This window comes from Schistocerca cancellata, chromosome 5 (genome assembly GCF_023864275.1).
Source record: "Schistocerca cancellata isolate TAMUIC-IGC-003103 chromosome 5, iqSchCanc2.1, whole genome shotgun sequence".
Lineage (NCBI taxonomy): Eukaryota > Metazoa > Arthropoda > Insecta > Orthoptera > Acrididae > Schistocerca > Schistocerca cancellata.
The window spans coordinates 396,971,081-396,994,729 of record NC_064630.1 but is presented as its reverse complement, the minus strand read 5'-3'; the positions used below and the strand labels follow the sequence as shown (position 1 = coordinate 396,994,729).

Here is a 23,649-nt window from a genome sequence, read left to right as displayed (position 1 = left end):
ACCTGCAGACAATGGGATAGCAGCTTAAAGAGGTGTGTGTTTCATGAGGGAAAGCAAATATTATAACAACAGTTACTATATCTCAGTGTTCGTCAGATAGGTACGGAGGGCGCACCCCTCACTATGACATGCCTCTACCTAGTTTCTCCACCTGCATCATCATGCATTTTAAACTTTTATGTACATATTTTATTTTATTTACTGCTTAAACTAATGAGCTGTCTAAACTACACAAATCTTTATTTTCTCGTCACATGTTAGTCATCTGATTACCTTTCTTGGTGTGTGCTTTAGTGATGTTGGCAGGCGCAGCTGCAGAGGGTGTGATTTCCGCCTCAGGTATCTGCTGTGGGGAGCCTCCAGCTGCGGCTGCTTTAACATCGGCATTTGTTCCCCATGACCAGCTACAGTTTCTAGCTGCCTGGGCCTTATGTCACTGTTAACCATTTACTTAACCCCTTAATGCTGAGTGTTGTGACTTTGCATCATACAAATGCTGTGTTAATAACTGGAAGGTTAACTGTTTCTGAATGACAATACCAGTAGACACTTATCCTTCGTGAAGCTACCAGCGCTTCTGACAAGTGCTGCAGTCTCCAGAGTGTTTCAGGTTCCTCTAAATCACCACTATTTTTGATTTTTACATTTCATCTAGAAATTTATTCAGACATTAAGGGGTTATGTTACTGTCCCACAAATTTTTAACCACAATAACAAAGTTATTAATCCTGGAGCTGACCTTTCTCCTTTTACGTGAATTCCAGTGGTATGAGGGGCTGATAACCAAGACTTTTAATACCTTTAAACTCGTAATATCATCTACATTATCATCATCATCATCAACAACAACATCTTGTAAAGATGTCTGACAACACCACATTTCAGTCTGAATGGAAATAACTTTGTGATAGCATGGTCTTATCGAATGTGACTGCATACACTACATACATGTGAACAGCATCTTAGTAATCTAATTGAGATATTGTCAACTTCGTGAGTTTTTGGTTTACGAGGAGCTAATTACATTCTTAATTTCCTTGGCAGAGCATTGCAATTTGGCTGTATGTACATCACATTGGCATTGTTTGTTGTGTGTATTCCGTTGCGTTATTCCTTGAACTGTACACACTTATCTCCCGAGATAATTCCAGGAAATGTTGGGTACCTGACACCTGTCATTCATTATTTTTCTGTTTCCTTTAACAACAATTTGTTTAGCAGAGTAGTTGACCAACCACTGAATTGATATGTTCTTAATAGAATAGTTTCTAATGGGAGGGACCCTCCATACTATACAGTCTCTATAAAGAAACTTCTAAAGAAGTAATAGCCACTACACAAAGGGCATAAAATACAGCATTGGGCCATAATTAGGACAGTGCTGAATAAAAGATTATTGGCTGTAACAGTGGCAGTGTGTGAAGCCTTTAATGACAAATATCTTATAGAAAAACCTCCTACAAAGCTTCACGAAATTCCTGTGTTATGAGAAGTCTGTCACTGCCAAGCACTCACTGATGGCGCAGGAACTGAAATTGAGGGCAGCAAAGTATTGCCACAGTTTAATTCTTACACCACGGCAGAGATGAGTGATACGTATGCTGTTGCTAATACTGAACAAAGCTTCAGGGCCCGATGGAATCTCTGTAAAATTCTATTCTGAATTTGCAGCTAAGTTAATCTCACTTTTAACCGTAATATACTGTATATGCTTTGAACAAACATTTGCATCCTGTCACTGAAAAAAAAAATACACATCTGCTGTTCAGCATCCTTGACATCTGTCTGTTGTAAAATCTTATAACATACTATAAGTTCAAATATAATGAGTTATCTTGAATGGAATGACCTTGTGGATCCAAAAAGATCCATCTTGTAAAACACTACTTGCACCTTCCTCTCGTGACATCCTAAAACTGGACTCGCATTCGGGAGGACGACAGTTCAATCCCGTCTCCGGCCATCCTGATTTAGGTTTTCCGTGATTTCCCTAAATCGCTTCAGGCAAATGCCGGGATGGTTCCTTTGAAAGGGCACGGCCGATTTCCTTCCACATCCTTCCCTCGCCCGAGCTTGCGCTCCGTCTCTAATGACCTCGTTGTCGACGGGACGTTAAACACTAATCTCCTTCTCCATCCTAACACTGATGGATCAGGAGGACAGAATATTTCTTGACTTCTGAGAAGTATTTGAGTCAATATCACACCTATGCCTATTACCAAAGGTATGGTTGTATGGGGTATCAAGTGAAAATGTATTTTGGCTGAAGGAATTCTTGATAAGGAGGATGCATTATGTTCTATAGGTCATTGACAGGTGTTAGAAGTAACTTCAGTCGAGCCCCAGATAAAGGTATTGGAATTCTTGCTGTTCATGTATTATATTAATAACCTTGGAGAAAATGTTAATAGTAATCTTAGACTTTTTGGAGATGGTGCTCTTATCTGTAATGAAAAAAAAAGCTGCACAAATATTCAGTCAGATTTTGATAAGATTTCACAATGTGGTGCAAAAATTGGTGTGTTCAGAAATGTAAAATTGTGCACTTAAACCAAAAACTATAGTAACTCCTAGCTGGAACCAGCCAATCCAGACAAATACCAGAATATAACAGGTTGATGGTATATGAAGTGGAGTGATCACATCTACTCAATCACATGCTGTCTTTGGTTCATTGGTAGGATAGTAGGAAAATGCAGTCAGGAAATTGCCTACAAAACACTCATGTGGCATACCCTAGAATATTGTTCAAGTGTATGAGGCCAGTACTAAGTGGGAGTAACAGGTGATATTGAATGTGTACGAAGAAGAGCAGTGTGAATGGTCACAGGTTTCTTTGGCCAATGAGAGAAATCACAGGGGTGCTGAGAAAACAGAAATACCAGGCACCTTAACAGAGATACAGCCTATCCCATCAAAACCTAATTAGAAAGTTTCAAGATGCAGCTTTACATGAAGAATCTAGAAATACACTATAACCCTTTATGTAATATTCCAATCAGGATTGCTAAGATAATATCAGACTGTTCACAACCTGCTCTCGAGGCATGTAAGCAGTCATTCTTTTCCATGCATGAAGGGAGAAGGAAGAAGCTCTCATAACTGGTACAACGGTAAGCACACTCTGCCATGCACTTCAGTGGTTTACTGAGTATAGATGTACATTTAATATGAAATCTCCACTACTTTACTGTCGTAACCATTTCATATAATTTCCGTTTCCTTGTTCATGACATTTTGATTCTTCTGCAAGCCAGTTCTCTTTATCTATTTATTAGTACAGCCATTAAGGATTGATAGAAGTCATCTCTAAATTCATTAAATGTAAAATTTACATCTGTCATATTTTACACATCCCTCTGCAGCTTCCTCTAACATTGCTCTGTAATTTTCCATTATCTGTTTATTAATTAGTTTTAACTGTTTCCTGTGACACCACTTTCTGTAATCAGATAATTATTAAGTGTGGTTTGCTGTGCTTCCAGATATAAATTTATTTCATTAACTTTTCATATACATATAAATGTGTTTTCTACTATTTTACTTTTTTCATGTGTAGTTCTGGTTGGAGTGTTAGTGTAAGTGTTACATAACATTTCCAAACCATTTCTTTTATCTCAATATATCAGAAAATTAATATTAATAGTTGGCACAGACTGTCATTTGCTTTGGGTGGCATGATAATGGCTGACTTTCTCTAAAAATATTTGAAAATTATCCAGTGAATAGGTATATATTGCTGTAATTACAAATGATTTTTCTGTTATCAGCATTTGAGAAGCACATACTTCCAATTGTTGATCTAAGCATGTCTTTTATGTACAGGAATGATAATTGTTGTTACATAATATGCTGAAGCACTACACTATGTTTACTAGGCCCTTATGTGGATATATAAGACTGCTATACTTGTTACAGGTGGGTCGATGAGAAGGATATTTCTGTACCAAACTCGAGCACCACAGGGTCCACGAGCAATGTTTGGACTTTTCCTAACACCAGTTAATCGGGCTTTAATTTTTGTTTTGGACACTGTAAGAACTAACAACATGCCTGCCATGGGTCGACTTTATGAGACTGCACGCACAGAGAAGTGAGTTACCTTCTGCCTTCTTTTTATGTCAGTATATTCATGTTACTACAGTTATAAGTTGTAAATTTACAGGAATTTTTGAGTGATATTGTTTATGAACGGTATAGTTTGCTAAAACAGTATATGAAAAGTGCCTCTCTGGCTTAATCATTTTTAGCAGCAGATGTGGTGGTGGTAGTCTTCAGTCTAAAGACTGGTTTGATTCAGCTCTCCATGCTACTCTATCCTTTGGAAGCCTCTTCATCTCCAAATAACTACTGCAACCTACATACTTCTGAATCTCCTTACCATATTCATCTCTTGGTCTCCCTCTACAAATTTTACCCCCAACACTTCCCTCCAGTACTAAATTCATGATCGTTTGATGTCTCAGAACGTGACCTATCAGCTGATCCCTCCTTTTAATCAAGTTGCTCAACAAATTTCTTTTCTCCCCAATTCTGTTCAGTTCTTCCTCATTAGTTATGCGATCTACCCCTCTAATCTTCAGCATTCTTCTGTCCACCACATTTTAAAAGTGTCTATTCTCTTCTTGTCTAGGCTGTTTATCATCCTTGTTTCATTTCCATACAGGGCTACACTCCAGACAAATACTTTCAGAGAAGACTTCCTACCACTTAAGTCTATATTTGGTCTTAACAGATTTCTCTTATTCAGAAACACTTTTCTTTCCATTGCCAGTCTACATTTTATATCCTCTTTGCTTTGGCCGTAATTAGTTACTTTGCTGCCCAAATAGCAAAACTCATCTGCTACTTCAAGTGCACTATTTCCCCCTAATCTAATTTCCTCAGCATCACCTTATTTAATTTGACTACATTCCATTATCCTTGTTTTGATTTTGTTGATATTCATCTTATATACTCTTTTCAAGACACTAACCATTCCATTCAACTGCTCTTCCAAGTTCTTTGCAATCTCTGGCAGAATTACATTGTCATTGGCAAACCTCAAAGTGTTTATTTCTTGTCCTTGGACTTTACTTTGTTCACCAAATTTTTCTTTGTTTTCCTTTACTGCTTGCTCAATGTACAGGTTGAATAACATCGGAGACAGGCTACAAACCTGTCTCACTCCCTCCCCTTTCCATGCCCCTCCACTCTTATTGCGGTACAAGTTGTAAGTAGCCTTTCGCTCTCTGTATTTCACCGCTGCTACCTTCAGAATTTCAGAGCAATTATTCCAGTCAACATTGTCAAAAGCTTTCTCTAAGTCTAGAAAAGCTATAAACATAGGTTTGCCTTTTCTTAACATACCTTCTAAGATAAGTCGTAGGATCAGTATTGCCTTGTGTCTTCCTACATTTCTCCAAAATTCAAACTGAGCTTCCCAGAGGTCAGCTTTTCGATTCATGTGTAAAGAATTTGTGTTAGTATTTTGCAGCTATCAACATAAGCTTATAAGCTTGTCCTTCATGTACATTGAATATAAGCAATATTTTTTGAAGTACCACAGTCTTCCTGCGTACAGCTCCCTCAACTTTTATGAGCAGTAATTATGATCAACATGAGGTGTTAACTGTTTCCACAGTTTCAGAAAACTCTGCTTATACAGTGCTGCTCTATCACACAGTAAAAAACAGTATTTATATCATTTTATAGGTGCAGTGTTGTGTAGGATATACATAACTTTGAAACTGTGACTGACAAATAGTATTTACAGCAAACACACACACACACACACACACACACACACACACACACACACACGCACGCACGCCTGAGGTGCTCTCTGTGGATGACATAGCACATGGCTATTTCCATGTTGACCTTTGGCATTGGTAAAGGTGCTCACGATGCTGATGATACTGATATCAGGTGACAAAAAATCCCTGACGATTGTGTCCAAAGTAATAGAGGAACTGCTGGTTCTGCCACCAAAGATGGATGCCCTTGTCAGTTTCGGGAGTGGAGACCCGACAGCAGCAGGTGATGTGACGCCTGATTGAGTAGGCTCGGAGGCAGTGGTGTGACATCAGGGGACACGTGGCCATCCACACGAAAGTGAAGCTGATCATGGAGCATCAAGCAGAGGTCGTCCTCCATACAGATGTTGCAGAGATGCTGGCCTTGGCATCTGGCAGTAACAGCTGGAATCCATTTAGGGCAACATCTGAAACTGTGAGCCCAGGCAGCCACACCCAGCTGGAACAGGCATGCCAGCTGCACATGGTGATGTCCAGGTGGAGGACGAAGGACGAAATCCAAGCTGCTCCAAAACGTGTCAATGGGCAAACACTTTTGTGTGTTATACACTCAATGATCTGAATGTAATAAACAAACAACCTCCAAACAAAGCACTGAGGGGATCACCATCTGTGGGGCCATGTGATATGTGTCTGAAAGCAGAACTCCATCCACAACAGAGAATTAATGTCGAAAGACTTAATAACTACAGAGGTTGTTGGACACATGGGAAGGTAGTGAATCCGGCCAGCCATGTTGAAAGAATGTTATGATTTGCAAAATGGGACCTGAAGCTACAGACTTCACAATCCGTGTGCTAGTTACAGGAAAACCATCAACTGTCTGCTGTGTGCCAACATCAATGTGAAAACAAAGTAATTCCTCCTGATCAAATCCTGATCTGGACCAACCGGCAGACGGGACAAAGCATCGGCATTTGTGAGGTGATTCGTAGGGCAGAAATGAATCTTGTAGTTATAACGCAAAAGAAAAAAATGCCAACGTTGAATGTGGTGTGCCGCTTTATCCGGTAACGACACAGGACTGATAAAGGAAACCAATAACTTTGACTGATGACCAGGTGGAATTTGGCACCATACACAAAAATGTGCAATTTCTTCACAGCAAATACAATGGCCAAAGCTTTCTTTTCTATCAGAGGGTACCTAGTTTGAGCAGGAGTCAGCATTTTTGAGGCATAAGCAATAGGCCACTAGAAGCCATCGGGGTATCTATGATCCAATACCGCCCCCAAACCTGTATGTGAAACGTCCGTCACAAGGTCCAAGTTGAGGCCTGGTTGGCACATCGCTAAGCAGGGCGCAGACTGCAACGTGATCTTATTTGTGGAAAATGCAGTTTCACAAACCTGTTGTTGCAGCCCCAGACACAAATTTATGATAGTAGGCGGCTTTCCTTAGAAAAACCTTAAGTTCTTTGACTGACGTAGGGCTAGGAAGCATCACAATAGCAGAAACATGTTGGTGCAGAGGTTTGAGACACTTCCAAGAAACTTCAAACACAAGATAAACAATAAAAGGTTGAAAAAATTGACATTTTTCTAAATTACACTTCCACCTGCCTGCTTGGAGGACAGAAAAATGTGTATGAAGATGTTGTAAAGCTTCCTTAGCGGAGCTGCTGGAAGCTATAATGTCATCCGAATAGTTTGCACAACCTGGCACAGATGCTGTTAGTTGTTCCACAAAATGTTGAAAAATAGTGGGAGTACTGGTGTCTCCAAAAACCAACTGCAAATATTGGTACAGTCCTAAAGGGGTATTGGCAACTAACATATTTTGTCATTCTGTATCTAAAGGGAGCTGTAAATAGGCATCCGACAAGTCAGTTTTTGAGAAATATTTACCACCTAATAACTTTGCGAAGAGTTTATCTGGTCACGGTGTCAGGTATGTATCCACTGTAGATTGTACAGGGTGATACACGGGAGACAGGCGGTTTTGGGACTGCGTAGTACTGAGGGCACGGTGGTGGGAGGTGGTCATGGTGGGGATAGTTCTGATCCACACAAGACGCCATTTCATTTACTCAGTCACTATGGAGCAGTGGGACTTGCAACGTCGAGTGTTTGTCTATGACAGTTTCGTGAAAAGTGGTGAGTCTGTTATTGCTGCGCAGCGATTGTTTCGTGCGCTGTTTAATGTCGGTCGACATGGAGCTGTTCCGAGCCGTAACACAATCCTCATATGGGTGGAAAACTTCAGATCAACTGGAAACATACTTGATAAGAAACATCCTGGCCCAAGACGCAGAGTAATGACACCAGAAAATGTTGAAAGGGTAAGGCAAGCGGCAGTTAGAAGCCCAGTATGGTCAGCTAGACATCATGCTAGTGAGTTACGAATCAATCGTGAATCAGTTAGATGAATTTTGCATAAAGAATTAAAATTCCATCGCTACAAAATGCTCATTGTCCAACAACTTAAGGAAACTGATTTTGCTGTAGGAGAAGACTTCGCTTACAGAATGCAAGTGATTTTGGGATCGAATGAAAATGAAATTTTATTGATGAGCGATGAAGCTCATTTTCATTTAAACAGGACCGTGAATAAGCAAAACCTATGTTACTGGGCTCCAGAGCATCCACACCTTATCCACCAGCGTCCTCTACACTCAGAAAAAGTAACAGTCTGGTGTGCTCTTGGCTCTGTTGGCATTATTGGACCTTTTTTTTTTTTAAAGAGAACGGAGTCACAGTTACTGTTAATTTGGTTCATTAGATTCGTATGCTTGAAACATTCTAGAAACCAGACCTAAGAAGACGACGAATTCCTTTAAAACACATTTGGTTCCAGCAGGATGGGGCAACATTGCACACCGCAAACACTTCAATGACAGTTCTTAGATGCATGTTTCCTGGTCAGAGTATCTCACATTTTGGCAATGTTCCTTGACCTCCCAGGTCTCCAGACTTGTCAGTATGTGACTCTTTTCTGTGATGTACCTTAGGAACTGCGTCTATAACAACAAACCACGAAATTTGGACGAGATGAAGAATGCAATCATTCAAGAAATTGCTACCATCCCTGCAGAGATTGTAGTCTGTGTGATGGAGGATTTTGAGAAGAGACTTGAGTCATGCATTCAAAATGATGCACGTGACCTTGACGACATTATTTTTCACAAATAACTTTGTTAACTAAAATGGCAAATAATGAGCTTTGATTTTTTGTAAATAAACATGCATTAATTTTAAAGTTGGCTGAGTATTATTTCTTTAAAAAAGTCCGTCTCCCGTGTGTCACCCTTTACATTCACAGAAACTTTAAAACCACCGCAGAGGCATAACCGACCCAACAAATCCTTTACTATATCTAAGGAGAGTAGACCATTCACTTGATGCAATAGGCCGAACAACACCGGATTCTGTGAGGCAATCTAATTCATCTTTCACATGTTCCCTGAGTGCCGCTGGAGCCAGATGGGCCCGGAAAAAACAAGGCTGAGCAGAAGGTTTCATGGTAATGAGTGCTTGAAAATTTTCGGCAAACCCTAATCCAGGAAAGAACAAAGAGGAAAACTCAAAACTTAACACATTTAACTGTGTATATTGTGCTTGTTCAGACACTAAATTCACATCATATGAAATGGTAAAACGAAATAACTTAAAAGCATCTAATCCATAAGGATTTTCCTTACATGCATTATCTACAACAAGAAATGTAAGTGACCGGTCTACTGGCTTGTAGGTCACTGGGGCAGAGAATTGGCTGAGTATAAGAATACTCTGTTTATTGTAATTTACCTAATGTTCATGACACTGGGAGAGGTGGAGGGGAACCCTGGTCCATGTAAATTTGTGAGTTTAACAAGGTTACCGCAGCTCCTGTATCCACTTGCATGTGCAGAACTTTATGAAAAATTATTACATCAATGAAAACATTGTTTGGAGCAACAGAAATAGCTGATACAATGCTTACATTCATATCCACACCAATAAGGACAGGACAGGAACATGGAACATGTACATTCGTGTTTGCTGGCTTGTTTAATTTGTTGGTTCTACTGCTGCTGGGAGCAAGGCCGGCCATCTTGATGCTGTGATTGTGTGTGGATCGCCGTGACTATATCTTCCCCCTGCGAAGTATTGGTTGGTTGGTTTGTTGATTGATTTGAGGGAAGAGGACCAAACAGCAAGGTGATTGGTCCCATCAAATTAGAGAAGGATGGGAAGGAAGATGGCTGTGCGTTTTCAAAGGCATTTGCCTGAAGAAATCATGGAAAAGCTAAATCAAGATGGCCGGATCTGGGTTTCAATTATTGTCCTCCCAAATGCGAGTCCAATGTGCTAACCAGAGCACCAACTTGCTTGGTCCCAGCTAAGTATCTGAAACTTGGTGTGGAGGAGAGGTTTGGATTGCTAATACCTCACACCAAGACTAAATTTGGTCATCTGCAGCTTGAATGACTGTGCAATACCTAAAACCTTGGAGATGGATGTATTTTCATAGTGCAGGGATGCTCGTGCACCTCACGATCCAGAGCTAAATGAATGGTAGCACCTCTTGTGGTTGCTTTCCACAGTGGTAAAACTCAACCCAGGATGCAATAACATGGGTGCGCTTGCAGTAGCATTTTGAAAGAAGTTCAAACATGTGGCCAAATGTTAAAGAAAAAGGACCCTACAGAGGGGCGAGTTGACAGAGGGTTTTATACATTCTTGGCAATATACATGAAAAGAACTAGTCACAACATAAAATAGCATCAGTAATCCCAAAGCTTGAAAGTGTTGTCGCAGACGTTTCTCGTATGCTTCCCATTCCCATTCCTCAGTGGACTCATCATATGTAGAAAAGGGAAATGGATAAACCTTGGAAACCATGGAGGGCAAAACAGCAGGCAACACAGACTGGGGAGCATGCCAACTAGACAGAACAGAAGCCAATGATTGAAGTACTTGGGTTTGACTGTCCAGCACTTGCAATCGGTGGTGCAACACTGTGGCAAATGATTCTTGCTGTTCAGCTAACCAATGTAAAATATTCTCTGTAATACCATCAGTCATCATGAGAATAATTTGTACGAGCTGTAAATAAATAGTTGCCACTATTAAAGTTCCAACCCTCATACTCCTATATGGTCATTGCATTGTGTGTGAGATCAGTTACAGACATACAGTATATGATTGCAAAAATGGAAACAGATGTATGGGATTCATCAGTGTAACAAAATAGACTTTCGTATGAAGAAGCGGCCACAGATTGAACGACAAATGGCATCTACAGCATGAAGATCTGTAGACAAGTTAAATAAACTACTACTCCAGCTCCAAACAAAAAGTGTATTTTTAGTGATGACCAGTCTTTCAATAGGAGAAGCACAGGCTAAACACTGTAGCCATGAAATGTAGTTACACAATTTTGGCACAAGGTATAGTACATGTGTTTTTACAACTGCTTATCATAAAGCTCATTATTAGTTTTGGTCAAAAATTGATTAGAATTCTTCTTAATGTTGGAAAAAGTTGACAGATTCATGCTTTTCTGTGGGGTTAAAGAGCTTGTTTTGACATAAATATCATAGCAAAAAAGAGTGAAAAAATGCAATTGGAACACCTTTCTTTATAGTATGAACGATGATGATGATGATGACCCCTAGTGTGGAAGAGGGGAGGGGGTGGGGGGGGGGGGATATTTTTTGCTTCCTGACTCATGGTTCTACATAATAAAAATTATTGCACTGGCCCATTCCACCTCTCCTCGAAAATATCTGACAGAATTCACACCATCAGAAACAGTTGCTCACAAAAAGGCTCTGAAGCCTGTTAATTTTGTAGTTACAAAATATACTGCACTACCTGTGGCAGTGTTGAAGAATAGCCACTTTAAAGATCAACAACAGTTGAGGGTGTTTGTCATTTGGTATCCTGGTAGCATGTTGCATCAGTTTGCATCACTTAGTATGAATGTGATTGTGTATGTGTTCCACAAGAGTCTGTGGCTTTTTTCTCATCCTCTCAATAATTTTACCTTCAATCTTCGTGATGAACTTCTATGATTACTGTTGTTTGTCATTTCCATTTAGAGCTTCTGTGTGAATTAATCATTTTAGCCTTCTCTAATGGGCGGAGTTGTCAGTTTTGCTCAATGTAGCACACATTCTGTAGAAGGGTTCTTTCTACTCATTGTTTACATTGCCTCACCATTGGATTTTCCTTTACTAAGTAAGTTAATAACAATTTGTAGTTTCCTAATCTCATGGTTTACAATGACACTTCAATCAAACTTTCAAATATTCCATATTATCATAAAGGTGTGATCCAGAAGTCATGTAGGTTTCCTGTAAAAGAAATAAGTGTACAGTCCTTCTGTTTAGTGCACTTTAGCCAAACTTTTAATAATGAAACTTTGTGTGATTGGTAAGTTTCTGTGTTGTCTCAGCAGTTTACTGTAGAGACACAATAAATTCACGTAGTTTAGTGTTCAATAAATAAACTTCATTTCTATATGTTTCTAGATCAGTCTTAAGTTAAGCTGAAACACTTTCATGTTACTACAGGATTACTAGAGGGAAATCAGAGGATTCACTTCCTCCTAAGAATGTATCATTTGAAGTCCGTATAGAGACAGATCAACGCCAGGTGTTTCGTCTTATACAGCGTGCTCTCCAAGACTACAAAGATGAGAAGAAAGGACCCACATTTATTGCTGTTCAATCATTAATAGGTCAGTTGAAAATAAATTTTTGTAAATATTTGTTTTTTCTGTTGTGTTTGGCAAACATTCACAGTAAATCTGTATGGGATCTTTTACTGTTGATTTTACCATTCTTCACCATGGAGGATATTTTACAAGGGATGTTGCTGTTTGTCTTGTTAATGTAAGAATAGTAAATGTCATGACCAGTATTTTTTGTGTTACAGTCATAAATTAAATATGTAAATCATTCATCGCTTTTGGTATATTTAAGTTGTTGATGACATACATACCTATACTAATTTGTATTTAATCGAGAGAAAATAGAGCATTGTTCAGATATAGCATTACAACTAAATTCAAGCTAAAGAAACCACAAATATAGATGTTCACCAGAGGCCCAATGCGAGCCAAAGTTGTTTATTTGTCCATGTTACCCAGTATCTCCATCTGATAAAGTCGTATAATTACAATAGTTTAGATCTTCGCATTACATGCTGTTTTACTTCGTAATGTTACATATCTACAGCAGTTTATATGTGCATGTTACCCAATGTCTCTGTCCAATAATATTAACTTTTTAGTTTAGGTTAGATTAGATTTACTTTCATTCCAGTTGATCCATTGTGAGGAGGTCCTCCAGGATGTGGAACATGTCAGAAAAACAACAATACATGACAAATCTTTACAACTAAAACAAATAAGCTAATGTACCATTCCACAGGTCCCAAGTGGAATGATCATCATTTTTTAATGAACACTATATGAAAGAGTAATTTTACAAATACTAATGCACTGAATTTAAAATTAAAAAGTTTTTTTTATTTATTTATAAGGTAATAAACATGTAATACAACTACTATAATACTTATTTACAGTGAACACATTACTGCACTGAAATGGTGCAGAAGTTATGTACACACAAATCAGTTGGTTTTACAGAGGATTCATCAATGGAGTAAAAGGAGTTGGCCACCAATAAATCCTTTAGGCTTCTCTTAAAGTGAATTTCATTGGTTGTTAAGCTTTTTATGGCTGTTGGCAAGTGAGCAGAAGGATTAGCTGTGGACAGTTTGGAATAAAGATTTACCAAAACTGAAGAACATGTAGGCTCTTACTCCGACATCATTCAGAAATATACAAATATTTTTTACTCAGTAAATATGGGAATCAAGCATCTTGCAATAACATCTTTATATGAATTTATCAGTCTATGTGCCACATCAGTAACGCCTTTGTGTGCATTTTGTCAGTCTATGTGCCACACCGGACTGGAACAAAAATTATCATTCATTATTTTGCCGTTTTCTTTAATAACAGAGTCCTCCCATTTTTAACTAATTTTCCACTTTCTCTTTTAACTATTGCCCATATAGATTTAATTTTATTGTTGGATTTATTAATTTCTGGCATTATACAGAGGTTTATTGATTTTTTGATCATTTTCCTTAAAATGACGCTTTACATTTCTTGTAATATATAATCTATCTTACATCCTTGTTTGTCCTGACCATAACACTTTACTTTTCCTTGTACATGATATTTTGATTCCTTCTGTTAGCCCAGGAATTTTTCGATGTGTTATTAGTGCTATACTTACTTTATTGGGAAAGCAACTGTTAAACATAGATAATAATCCATGTATAAATACATTAAATTGGAATTTAGGGAAAGATATTTAACGTTCAAATGCCAAAAGCAGTTTGAATGGCATAGAGCAACATGTAAAATAAGAAAAAGGCAACAACTCATCAATAGCAGACTGATGTGCGGAGCAAAGAAATACAAGGGTATTTCAGAAAGTAAAGATACACCGTACACCAGAAACAGAAGAGTTTTGGCGAGCAAGTTGGTAACACTGGTGTTAACCTTGAACCGTTAGCTTTCTCCTCGCGGTCGTTCGGCAGTTGAACGTTGCTTCTGGTTGGAGTAGGTCGTGTTTAAAATGGCTGCGCCGAATCAGAATCCCGGCAAGTGCGAAGTGCGCTCCGTCATACGTTTTCTTCAGGCAAAAGGTCAGTGACCAGCGGATATTCACAAAGAATTTGTTTCTGTTTATGGGAACATTATAAATCGACAAAATGTAACAAAATGGTGTCATTTCTCTGAAGGTAGGACCGATGTTCATGACAAACAAAGAACAGGTCGGCCATCTGTGATCTCTAATGCCCTTCTTTGGAGAACAGAGAAAGCAATTCGTGCAAATAGATGTCTCGCATTGAAAGAATTGCATCAGATCATACCAGACGTGTCAATGACAACACTTTATGACATTGTGACTGTCGAGTTAGGGTACAGGAAATTGTGTGCGTGCTCGGTTCCAAAACTGTTAACGGAAGAACACAAAAAGAAAAGGATGGGCTTTGCACTCGACTTCTTCACATGCTATACTGAAGCAGGTGATGAGTTCCTTGATCACATTGTGACAGGTGACGAGACGTGGGCTTATCACCATACACCTGAATCCAAGTAACAATCAATGCAATGGCACCATTCGAATTCACCAGAAGCCAAGAAATGCAAAATGTCGATTTCAGCAAAGAAAATCATGGCTTCTGTTTTTTGGGACAGACAAGGTATTCTTCTATTGGAATTTATGCCGACTGGAACAACAATTAATGCTGCTGCATATTGCCAGACTTTGAAATGTCTTCGAAGGGCAATTCAAAACAAATGCTGGGGAATGCCGACAAGTGGAGTCCGCTTGCTTCATGACAACACTCGGCCTCACACAGCGCTTGTAACCAAAGCACCACTCAAACAATTCAAATGGGGCGTATTGGACCATCCGCCATACAGCCCGGACCTTGCGCTCACCGACTTCCATGTCTTGCGTTACCTGAAGTCACATCTTGGTGGAAAATCATTTCACGACAATGAAGAGATCAAAGATGAAGTTGAAATGTGGTTCCGACAATAGGCGGCAACCTTCTATGACTGTGGGATACAAAAGCTTGTGCACCAACTTAACAAATGTTTGGATAATGGGGATGATTATGTTGAAAAATAACAAATAATCCAGTTAATAAGATGTAACTGACATTTTCTAAATAAATGTTCTATTTAAGGACTGTAAGCCATTGTATCTTTACTTTTTGAAATGCCCTCGTACATAATAAGAAACTGCATTCACACGAGCTCTCCTCCTCCTCCTCCTTCTCCTCTCCTGCCCCCCGTTAGACCAAAAGTACATACATTCATACACACAGATACCAATGTACCTGACAACAGAGAAAGGGAGCTTAGAGAGAAAGAGGGGGGGGGGGGGGAGAATGGGAGAATACCCTCATGGAGAGGAGGAAGAGTGGGTGGGAGAAGACAGAGCATGGTGTGGCTGGGAAATTAGTGGTGTGGACAGAAGAGAGAAAAGATAGATAGGTGAGGCATTGGGAACAGATTAGTGGAGTTTTAGGCCAAGGTGTAGAAAGAATGCAGGATATGCTGCATAGTTCAGAGAAACTTGTGCTGGAAGGAAGTATCCACGTGGACCACATAGTGAAGCAGCTGTAGAAGTCATTTGTGTTGTAGTATGCAGCATATATGGCAACGAGATAATCAAATTTGCCATTTGCTGCAGTTTGACAGTGGCTCTTTCTTGAAGCAGACAGTTGGTTACTTGTCATGCCAACATAGAATGCTGTACAGTTAGCTGTGTCATAGCTGATACATAAGATGACTGTTTTCGCACATGGCCCCTGTCTTTTGTAGGGCTGGAAATACCTGTGGCTGGACTGCAGTAGGAGGTAGTGGATGAGTGTATGTAACAGGTCTTGCACCTATGTTGACCACAGGGGAATGACCCATGCAGTACAGGATTGGGCATAGGGTTGGAATGGGGTGAATAAGGGTATTCTGTAGGTTGGGTGGGTGGCAGAACAGTACTTTGGGTGATGTGGATAGGATTTTGGGTACACTATACCTTATCTTGGGCGACAATGAGAGCTAGTCGAAGCCTTCACTATGAAGGATGTGAGAGCTTTTCAAGGCCAGAGTGATACTGGATGATCAGAGGATTGCTGGATGGTGGTTGGTTAACAGGTTTGTAGGTGTCAGAGGAGTAGATGGCATGGGAGATTCGTTTATGGATGTGCTGGACAGAATATTGTCTGTCAGTAAGGACTCTGGTAAGGTTACCAATGTATTTTGACAACTGCTTTCCCCTGCAAATGTGACGTCCACAGATGGCAAGGCTGTAAAGAATAGCATTTTAGACATGGAACTGGTGAGAGCTGTTAAAGTGGAGCTACTGTTGGTGGTTGGATGTGATAGAGTTGACTGTACCTTGACCACTAGCAACAGATCCCATAAAATCTGCGAAATTAAATGTGACCCTGGGGAATGGGGAGAGGGACATAACAATTTTTAATATTGGTTTTGGGACAGAACTAGGCCAGCCCCTAATTTCCTTGAGAGAAATTGCACATTAATAATTAGAATTGCAAAGGAGAAACTCCTGTAGATGTTGTAAAGATAGTTACATGATAACACGCACCAAGAGGATCAAATGGTCATACTCAGCATGATGCTGTCTGCAGAAAATGGAAATTGATCACACGTTTTGAGCTGCATTTGACATGAAGTCCAATGGGAAATGCTGTGTGGCTATGGCCTCCCGTTGGGTAGACCGCTCGCCTGGTGCAAGTCTTTCGAGTTGATGCCACTTTGGCGACTTGCATGTCGATGTGGATGAAATGATGATGATAAGGACAACACAACACCCAGTCCCTGAGCGGAGAAAATCGCGGACCCAGCCAGGAATCGAACCCGGGCCGTTAGGTATGACATTCCGTCGCGCTGACCACTCAGCTATCAGGGGCGGGCAATCAGCTGGAACACATACTAAGCCTGTCCCATAATTTCCATGTTAAATGAAGCTCTCACTAGTCTACTTATAATATATATTGACTTAAATTACACAATTTTTGGGTTGAGGCTAACTGCTGTAGTGTAGAGTAAGCACAAGCACCGCCCCCCCCCCCCCCCTCACACACACACGCGCACACACACACACACACACACACACACACACACACAATCCCTCCGTTTTCTTACTATCTTGTGTTGACTGTTTTTTAGGCTTTTGTACTGTTAGGAAGATAGTCTTAAGTTCTTAACTGAAATAGGTCTGATGGGTTGGAGAATGAAGACTGTGTGCCTGGATACATCCCTGTACCTAGTATTATTCCTACTATTTACTTTTAGGGCTTTGTAATTTAAGCTGTGAAATAAATTGATTAGACTAATATCAGTGCACACAAAGACATTCAACACATAATGGTCCAAACATGTTAAAATGTGCTCCTGCTCATGACTCTAGGTGCTCTGTGTGTTTAAGCACATCATTGCTGCTCCTTCCACGTGTTCTAGATGTCATAATGTGAACCTTCTTGACACTCCTTGTGTGTTCCAGGCATTTTAAAACTCACTGCCACTCAGGTCCATTTGTCCTCTGAACTTGGTAATGCACAGAGCCGTAGGTGGCCTAGAGAAATTTTATTGGTTTATGTGCTCAAAATAAATTACTAACTGTGTGAAAATTGATCACATGTTTTGAGCTACTCACCAGATAGAGGAGTATGAGCCATGAGGTAAATGGTTGGGAGCAGGGGTTATTTAGGGGTGGACAAGTATATTGCGTAGGTTTGGTGGACGGTGGGATACCACTGTGGTAGGGGTGGGAAGGATAGTGGGCATGACATTTCTCATTTCAGGGTACGACGAGAAGTAGTTGAAACCCGGGCAGAGAATATAATTATGTTGCTCCAGTCCTGGGTGGTACTGAGTTACGAGGGGAATGCTCCTCAGTGGCCGGGAGGTGGTGGGAGACTGGAAAGATAAGGCATGGGAGATTCGTTTTTTGTACAAGGTTTGGAGAATAATTACAGTCTGTGAAGGCTTCAGTGAGACCCTTGGTATATTTCGAGAGGGATTGCTTGTCACTGCAGATGTGACTTCCACGGGTTGCTAGGCTATGTGGAATGGACTTCTTGGTATGGAATGGGTGGCAGCTGTCGAAGTGGTTGTATTGCTGGTGGTTAGTAGGTTTGATATGGACAGAGGTACTAATGTAGTCATCTTTGAAGTGGAGGTCAACATCTAGGAAGATGGCTTGTTGGGTTGAGTGATACCAGATGAAGCAAATTGGCGAGAAGTTGTTGAGGTGGTTCTGGAAGAGTATGGATAGGGTGTCCTCACCCTCAACTCAGATTGCAAAATGTCATCAATGAATCTTAACCAAGTGAGGGGTTTAGGATTCTGGGTGTTTAGGGTTTGGAAGCTGTCGGGCGTTGGGAAATGATGATGATTGGTGTTTTAGGGCACACAACAGCGAGGTTATCAGCGCCCGCGTTGGGAAAGGTAGTGTTCAATAGCGGTAAGGCAATGAGCATTGATGATGTTAGTGTAAAGGGAGGTGGCATCAGTAATGATGAGTAGGGCACTGTTTGATAAAGAGACTGCAGCTGTAGAGGGCTGGTGGAGGAAATGGTAGGTATCTATAAAGAAAGTAGGGTAGGTTCCAGGTAATAGCTTGGAGGTGTTGGTCTGCAAGAATAGAGATTCTCTCAGTATGGGCACAGTAACTAGCCACAATGGTGTGTCCTGGGTGGTTGGGTTTATGGACTTTACAAAGCATGTACAAGGTAGGAGTGCGGGGAGTGGTAGGGGTGAGCAGAGAGATGGACTCCGGGGAGAGGTTCTGGGATGGGCCTAAGGATATGAGGAGTGACTGTAGATCCTGCTGAATTTCTGGAATTGTGTCACTGTTGCAAAGTTTGTAGGTGGAAGTACCTGACAGTTGGCGAAGTCCTTCTGCCAGGTAATCCTTGTGGTTCAAAAAAAACAGTGGTGGAGCCTTTGCTGCAGGCAGTATTACAAGGTTGGGATCAGTTTTTAGATGGCACACTGTGGTTCTTTCTGCTATTGTAAGGTTAGTTTGCAGGTTGAGCGATTTGGGGAATGATGGTGAGGTGAGGTTTGAGGTTAAGAAATTCTGAAAAGTTAACAGGGGGTGTCCTGGGGGCAGTGGTGGTGGATCCCAGTTGGATGGAGGAGTGAACTGACTTCGGCAGGGTTCAGCATTTGGTCTTTGGTTGAGTCTGACTGGTAGTGTTGGTGGCGAAAAAGTGTCTCCACTGCAGGGACTGGAAGAAGGAGAGAAGGTTGTTAACAAGTCCTGCTTGACTGAATTTGGGAGTGGGGCAAAAGATGAGACCTTTGGAAAGGACTGATATTTCTGTGGGTCCCTGCTCCCAACCCCTTGCCTCATAGCTCATACCCCCGTAATAGACCTAGATGCAAGACCTGTCCCATACATCCTCCCCCAACCACCTACTCCACTCTGGTCACAAACATCACTTATCCCATCAAAGGCAGGACTACCTGTGAAACCAGTCATGTGATTTACAAGCTAAGCTGCAACCACTGTGCCGCATAACAAGCTGTCTGTCCGCATGAAGGGCTAGCAACAAACTGTGGCCAGAAACAAGTGGACCACCCTGTCGCTGAGCACACTGCCAAACATGACAACCTTCATTTCAATTACTGCTTCACAGCCTGTGCAAAATGGATCCTTCCCACCAACACCAACTTTTCTGAATTGTGCAGGTGGATGCTTACCCTGCAATATATCCTGTGTTCCCATAACCCTCCTGGCCTCAACCTTCATTAGTAATTCTCCTCGCCCATCCAGCCCCTTCCCTCTTACCATTCCAGCACTACACTGCCCAAATTCCACCATCACACCTAATCTTTTTACTTCTCTCCTTTTCCGCAGCCCCCTCCTTCCCCCTCCGCACCTCTCACCAGCCCTCCAGCTAACCTGCAGCACTTCCCTCTCCACCACCCCTCCCCGCCCCCAACCTCCTCCTTGCTCCCACCCAGTCACTACTCCCATCATGCACTGGTGCTGCTGCTGGCTGTGTGGGCTCAGTTTTTTGACGAAGGTCTTACTGGCCGGAAGCTTTATTGGTGACAGTTTTTTTGTTGTGCCTATCTGCGACTCAGTGTCTTCGCTATATTGTGAGTGGCAACTTCCCTTTTCATAATATTGTTACACTCCATCCTGGTTTTCCATTGTTTAATCTATAATTATTGTTTTGTTTACCATTTTATTCTTTCTTGTTACTAACTGCATAGTAAAGATCGTGAATTATGTGTGTACCTCAGTATCACTTGGTGTCTCACTTGTACTTTAGGCGTAACTTTTTCTTCCGTGTCCTGCTTTTGATCTCTCTCTCTCTCTCTCTCTCTCTCTCTCTCTCTGTGTGTGTGTGTGTGTGTGTGTGTGTGTGTGTGTGTGTGTGTGTGTGTGTGTTCGTTCATCATGTATTTTATCATCTCTGTTGACAATACTTTTTTATTTTCCAGATCTGCCTACATTGACTTCAAATATGCCAGGATTACAAGAATTCCCATTGATTCCCATTCATGTCAAAGATGTTGAGATTCAGTGGGATTTGAACTGGCAGCGTACAGTTGCAAGAAATGTGGTACGCCACTATCTCAACTCAAATGTTGTACTAAATTTGATGATAGAACAAGCAAGATATTTTCATGCGCCACTTGGGAATATTCCAGCAGATCCACCTCTGTTTGGTGCAGATCTGTTCTATGCAAGACATCTTATTAAGAATAATTTTGTCCTGTGGTGCTCTCCAACTGAAAGACCAGATCTTGGAGGGCGAGAAGTTGATGATAACAGGTTTGCAGCATTTTCTTTCAGCCACTGTCTTAATGTATATTGAAAGCATTTGAAATAATTTGTGTAGTGTAAGTAGGACTGTAATGTTAGAAATAGTACCAACACTTCAAGTAGTAAAACTGATTAAGCTCTTAAAGTAAAGCACTAAAATATTGATGGGTGATTTCAAGAAACTTCTGTAAGTGTTCTCCATTCAGCATTAAACAGGGTCTGTGCTGCTAACTTTATATTTGAGAAAACAATGGCAGTTCAGTATATAGACTAGCGTGTAAACAGCTGAGGGCAGAGTTATATAGGAAGGGGGAAAAGTCTCAGTTTAATAAGAATAGAGGTCATTAAATTCAAGGAATATGAGATTAAAAAATGATGATTAGGATGATGATGATCATCATCATGATGATGTTGAAATCACACAAGAAGAAAGAAGGGAAAGTTATTAGATGGAAAATGTGTGCATGTTAAGAGGGAAGAGGTGCATGGTTTGGAAGTTAAACCCAAAGCCTGTGGAGTTACTCATTTGCTTTTGACTCTTGAATAACTTATTTTTTCATGGTTATACATTTCTTTTCCAATTGACCCCACCATTTTATATTTTCTTTTCCTCTGTATTTCTCAATTGAAATAGCTAATACTTGTCTCACTGCCATCACTGTTTTAAAGCCAACTCAGTATCTCATGACTATCCTTTTTTCTAATTGTTTCTGTAATATTTACCATCTGTGTGTTAAATTTAATGTAAAATAAAATGATGTCACTTTTTGTGCACATACTTTTGAATGTGACAAAGTTTTTTTTATTTATTTTATTTTTTTATATAGATTCTTTTAAATTTTCAATACATTCTATGTTTAATATTTGAGAAGGTAGAGGAGTTGTTGCTAACAAACTCCTTAAATAAGGGCAATTGGAACAGGGCTGATGCCTATCAGTAATCAAATCCCTAACTTTCAAACAGCTATTTCATCGAGAGTGATACACTCATAGAGAATATGAATAGAAATTGGTGCCTTACAAATTAGTTATTACTTCAGACTTCGTTTCTCCACAGGGACCATTTGGAATGGAAGACTTCCCCTTAACTTCTGCATCTCTACATATTTCTTATTCGTGTTAATTATGAGGGTTTTTAGAATGATCACAGTTTCTCCCCCACCCCCATCCCTCCTCCGCATATCTATATTCACCCTCATAAATTTGATGATGCATCTCAAAGTAGCCTCCTTATGATGTGATGCAGTTGTCCCAGTGTTTCTGCCAGTTAGTAAAAGCACGCTGGAAAACATTTTTTGAAAGGTCCTTCAGAATCATGTCCACAGCCTTCACCACAACTTCTGATGATGGAAAATGCCTGCCGTGAAAGGGTTTTTTTCAGGTTATGGAATAGAAAAAAGTCACACAGGGCTAAATCTGTTCTGTACGGACAGTGTGGGAACCATTTCACATTGATTTTTGCGAGATATCCAGTAACAACATTTGCAGTGTGTGGCCGTGTATTATCATGACGCCGCATCCAGTCTGTTTCAAGGAAAATTTTCTGTCAGCAACTTGTGGATGACACCCAATAACATTTTTAATATTTCAGAAAGCATTAGTAAGGTTATTCATTGATCCTCTCTCTCAATGACAGCAGCGATGTTGATGTTTGCATCCGTAAGAGCAGTAACTGGAGTACCAGGTCCATGTTCCTCTGAAATTTGATTCTCTCTCCTCCTAAAATTAATTAAACCATCATCCAGCTGTGCGGAACACTCTCTGTAGGCCTCCTGTAACATCAAAGAGGCCTCAGCTGAAGATTCCCTGAGACGAAAGCAGAATTTCAAAGCCCCATTGCGCACCACCTCCATTGCTGCGGTAGGTGATACTGAACACGTCTCAGCTTGCCACATCTCACAGGCGAGCTCCAAGAGTGCCAATAATGGCAACTAGTACAGTGTGTTTGCTACACATGAAGCTAACAGACTACCATGAGATTAAATTCTACCCAGAGAAAAAATAACTGTAAAAAAAAATTATATAAAATTAAACAGTATTAATTTTCTATTTATCGCTTTGAATTAAATTAATGATTATTTAATGTTTCACACATACATAAAAACAAATCTGTTTTCAACAGGCTGCTGACTGAGTTTGAAGAAAGCTCAAGTATTGTTCATAATAACCCAGGCTGCTATTCAACATTCTGCATTGATCTTGACATTGATGGATTGGCAGTAAACACACTTCTGCAGTCAAGTCATGTTCATGACATTGAAGGTTAGTCTAATAAACAAGCTATGATTCGTAGTAATTTAAAGACTGTTAAAATGCTTTCATCTGTCATCAACAAGGAGGTATGCAGTAGCAGTAGGAGTGTATTATAGTTCTGTTTCTGTTTTAGAAGAGCTCATGGACTATGGTGCAACCCAAACTACAACTGACAAGCATGTGTTCAGTTTGCTGAAATTAATTTGGGTCATTTGTTAGGCTGATTGTGAGTGTTTTGTATCATCTTCCTTATATCCACTCCAGAATTTT

General features: G+C 40.3%; 1 protein-coding gene across 1 annotated transcript in view; it reads left to right on the top strand.

The window, feature by feature from the left end:
• LOC126187863 (DNA polymerase epsilon catalytic subunit 1) overlaps window positions 1-23,649 on the top strand; it is a 332,843-nt gene that overhangs the window by 187,449 nt on the left and 121,745 nt on the right. The window contains exons 23-26 of the mRNA XM_049929181.1: window positions 3,919-4,093; window positions 12,298-12,464; window positions 20,802-21,135; window positions 23,249-23,388. Coding sequence (XP_049785138.1) covers window positions 3,919-4,093; window positions 12,298-12,464; window positions 20,802-21,135; window positions 23,249-23,388 — 816 coding nt within the window. The remainder of the gene's footprint in view (window positions 1-3,918; window positions 4,094-12,297; window positions 12,465-20,801; window positions 21,136-23,248; window positions 23,389-23,649) is intronic.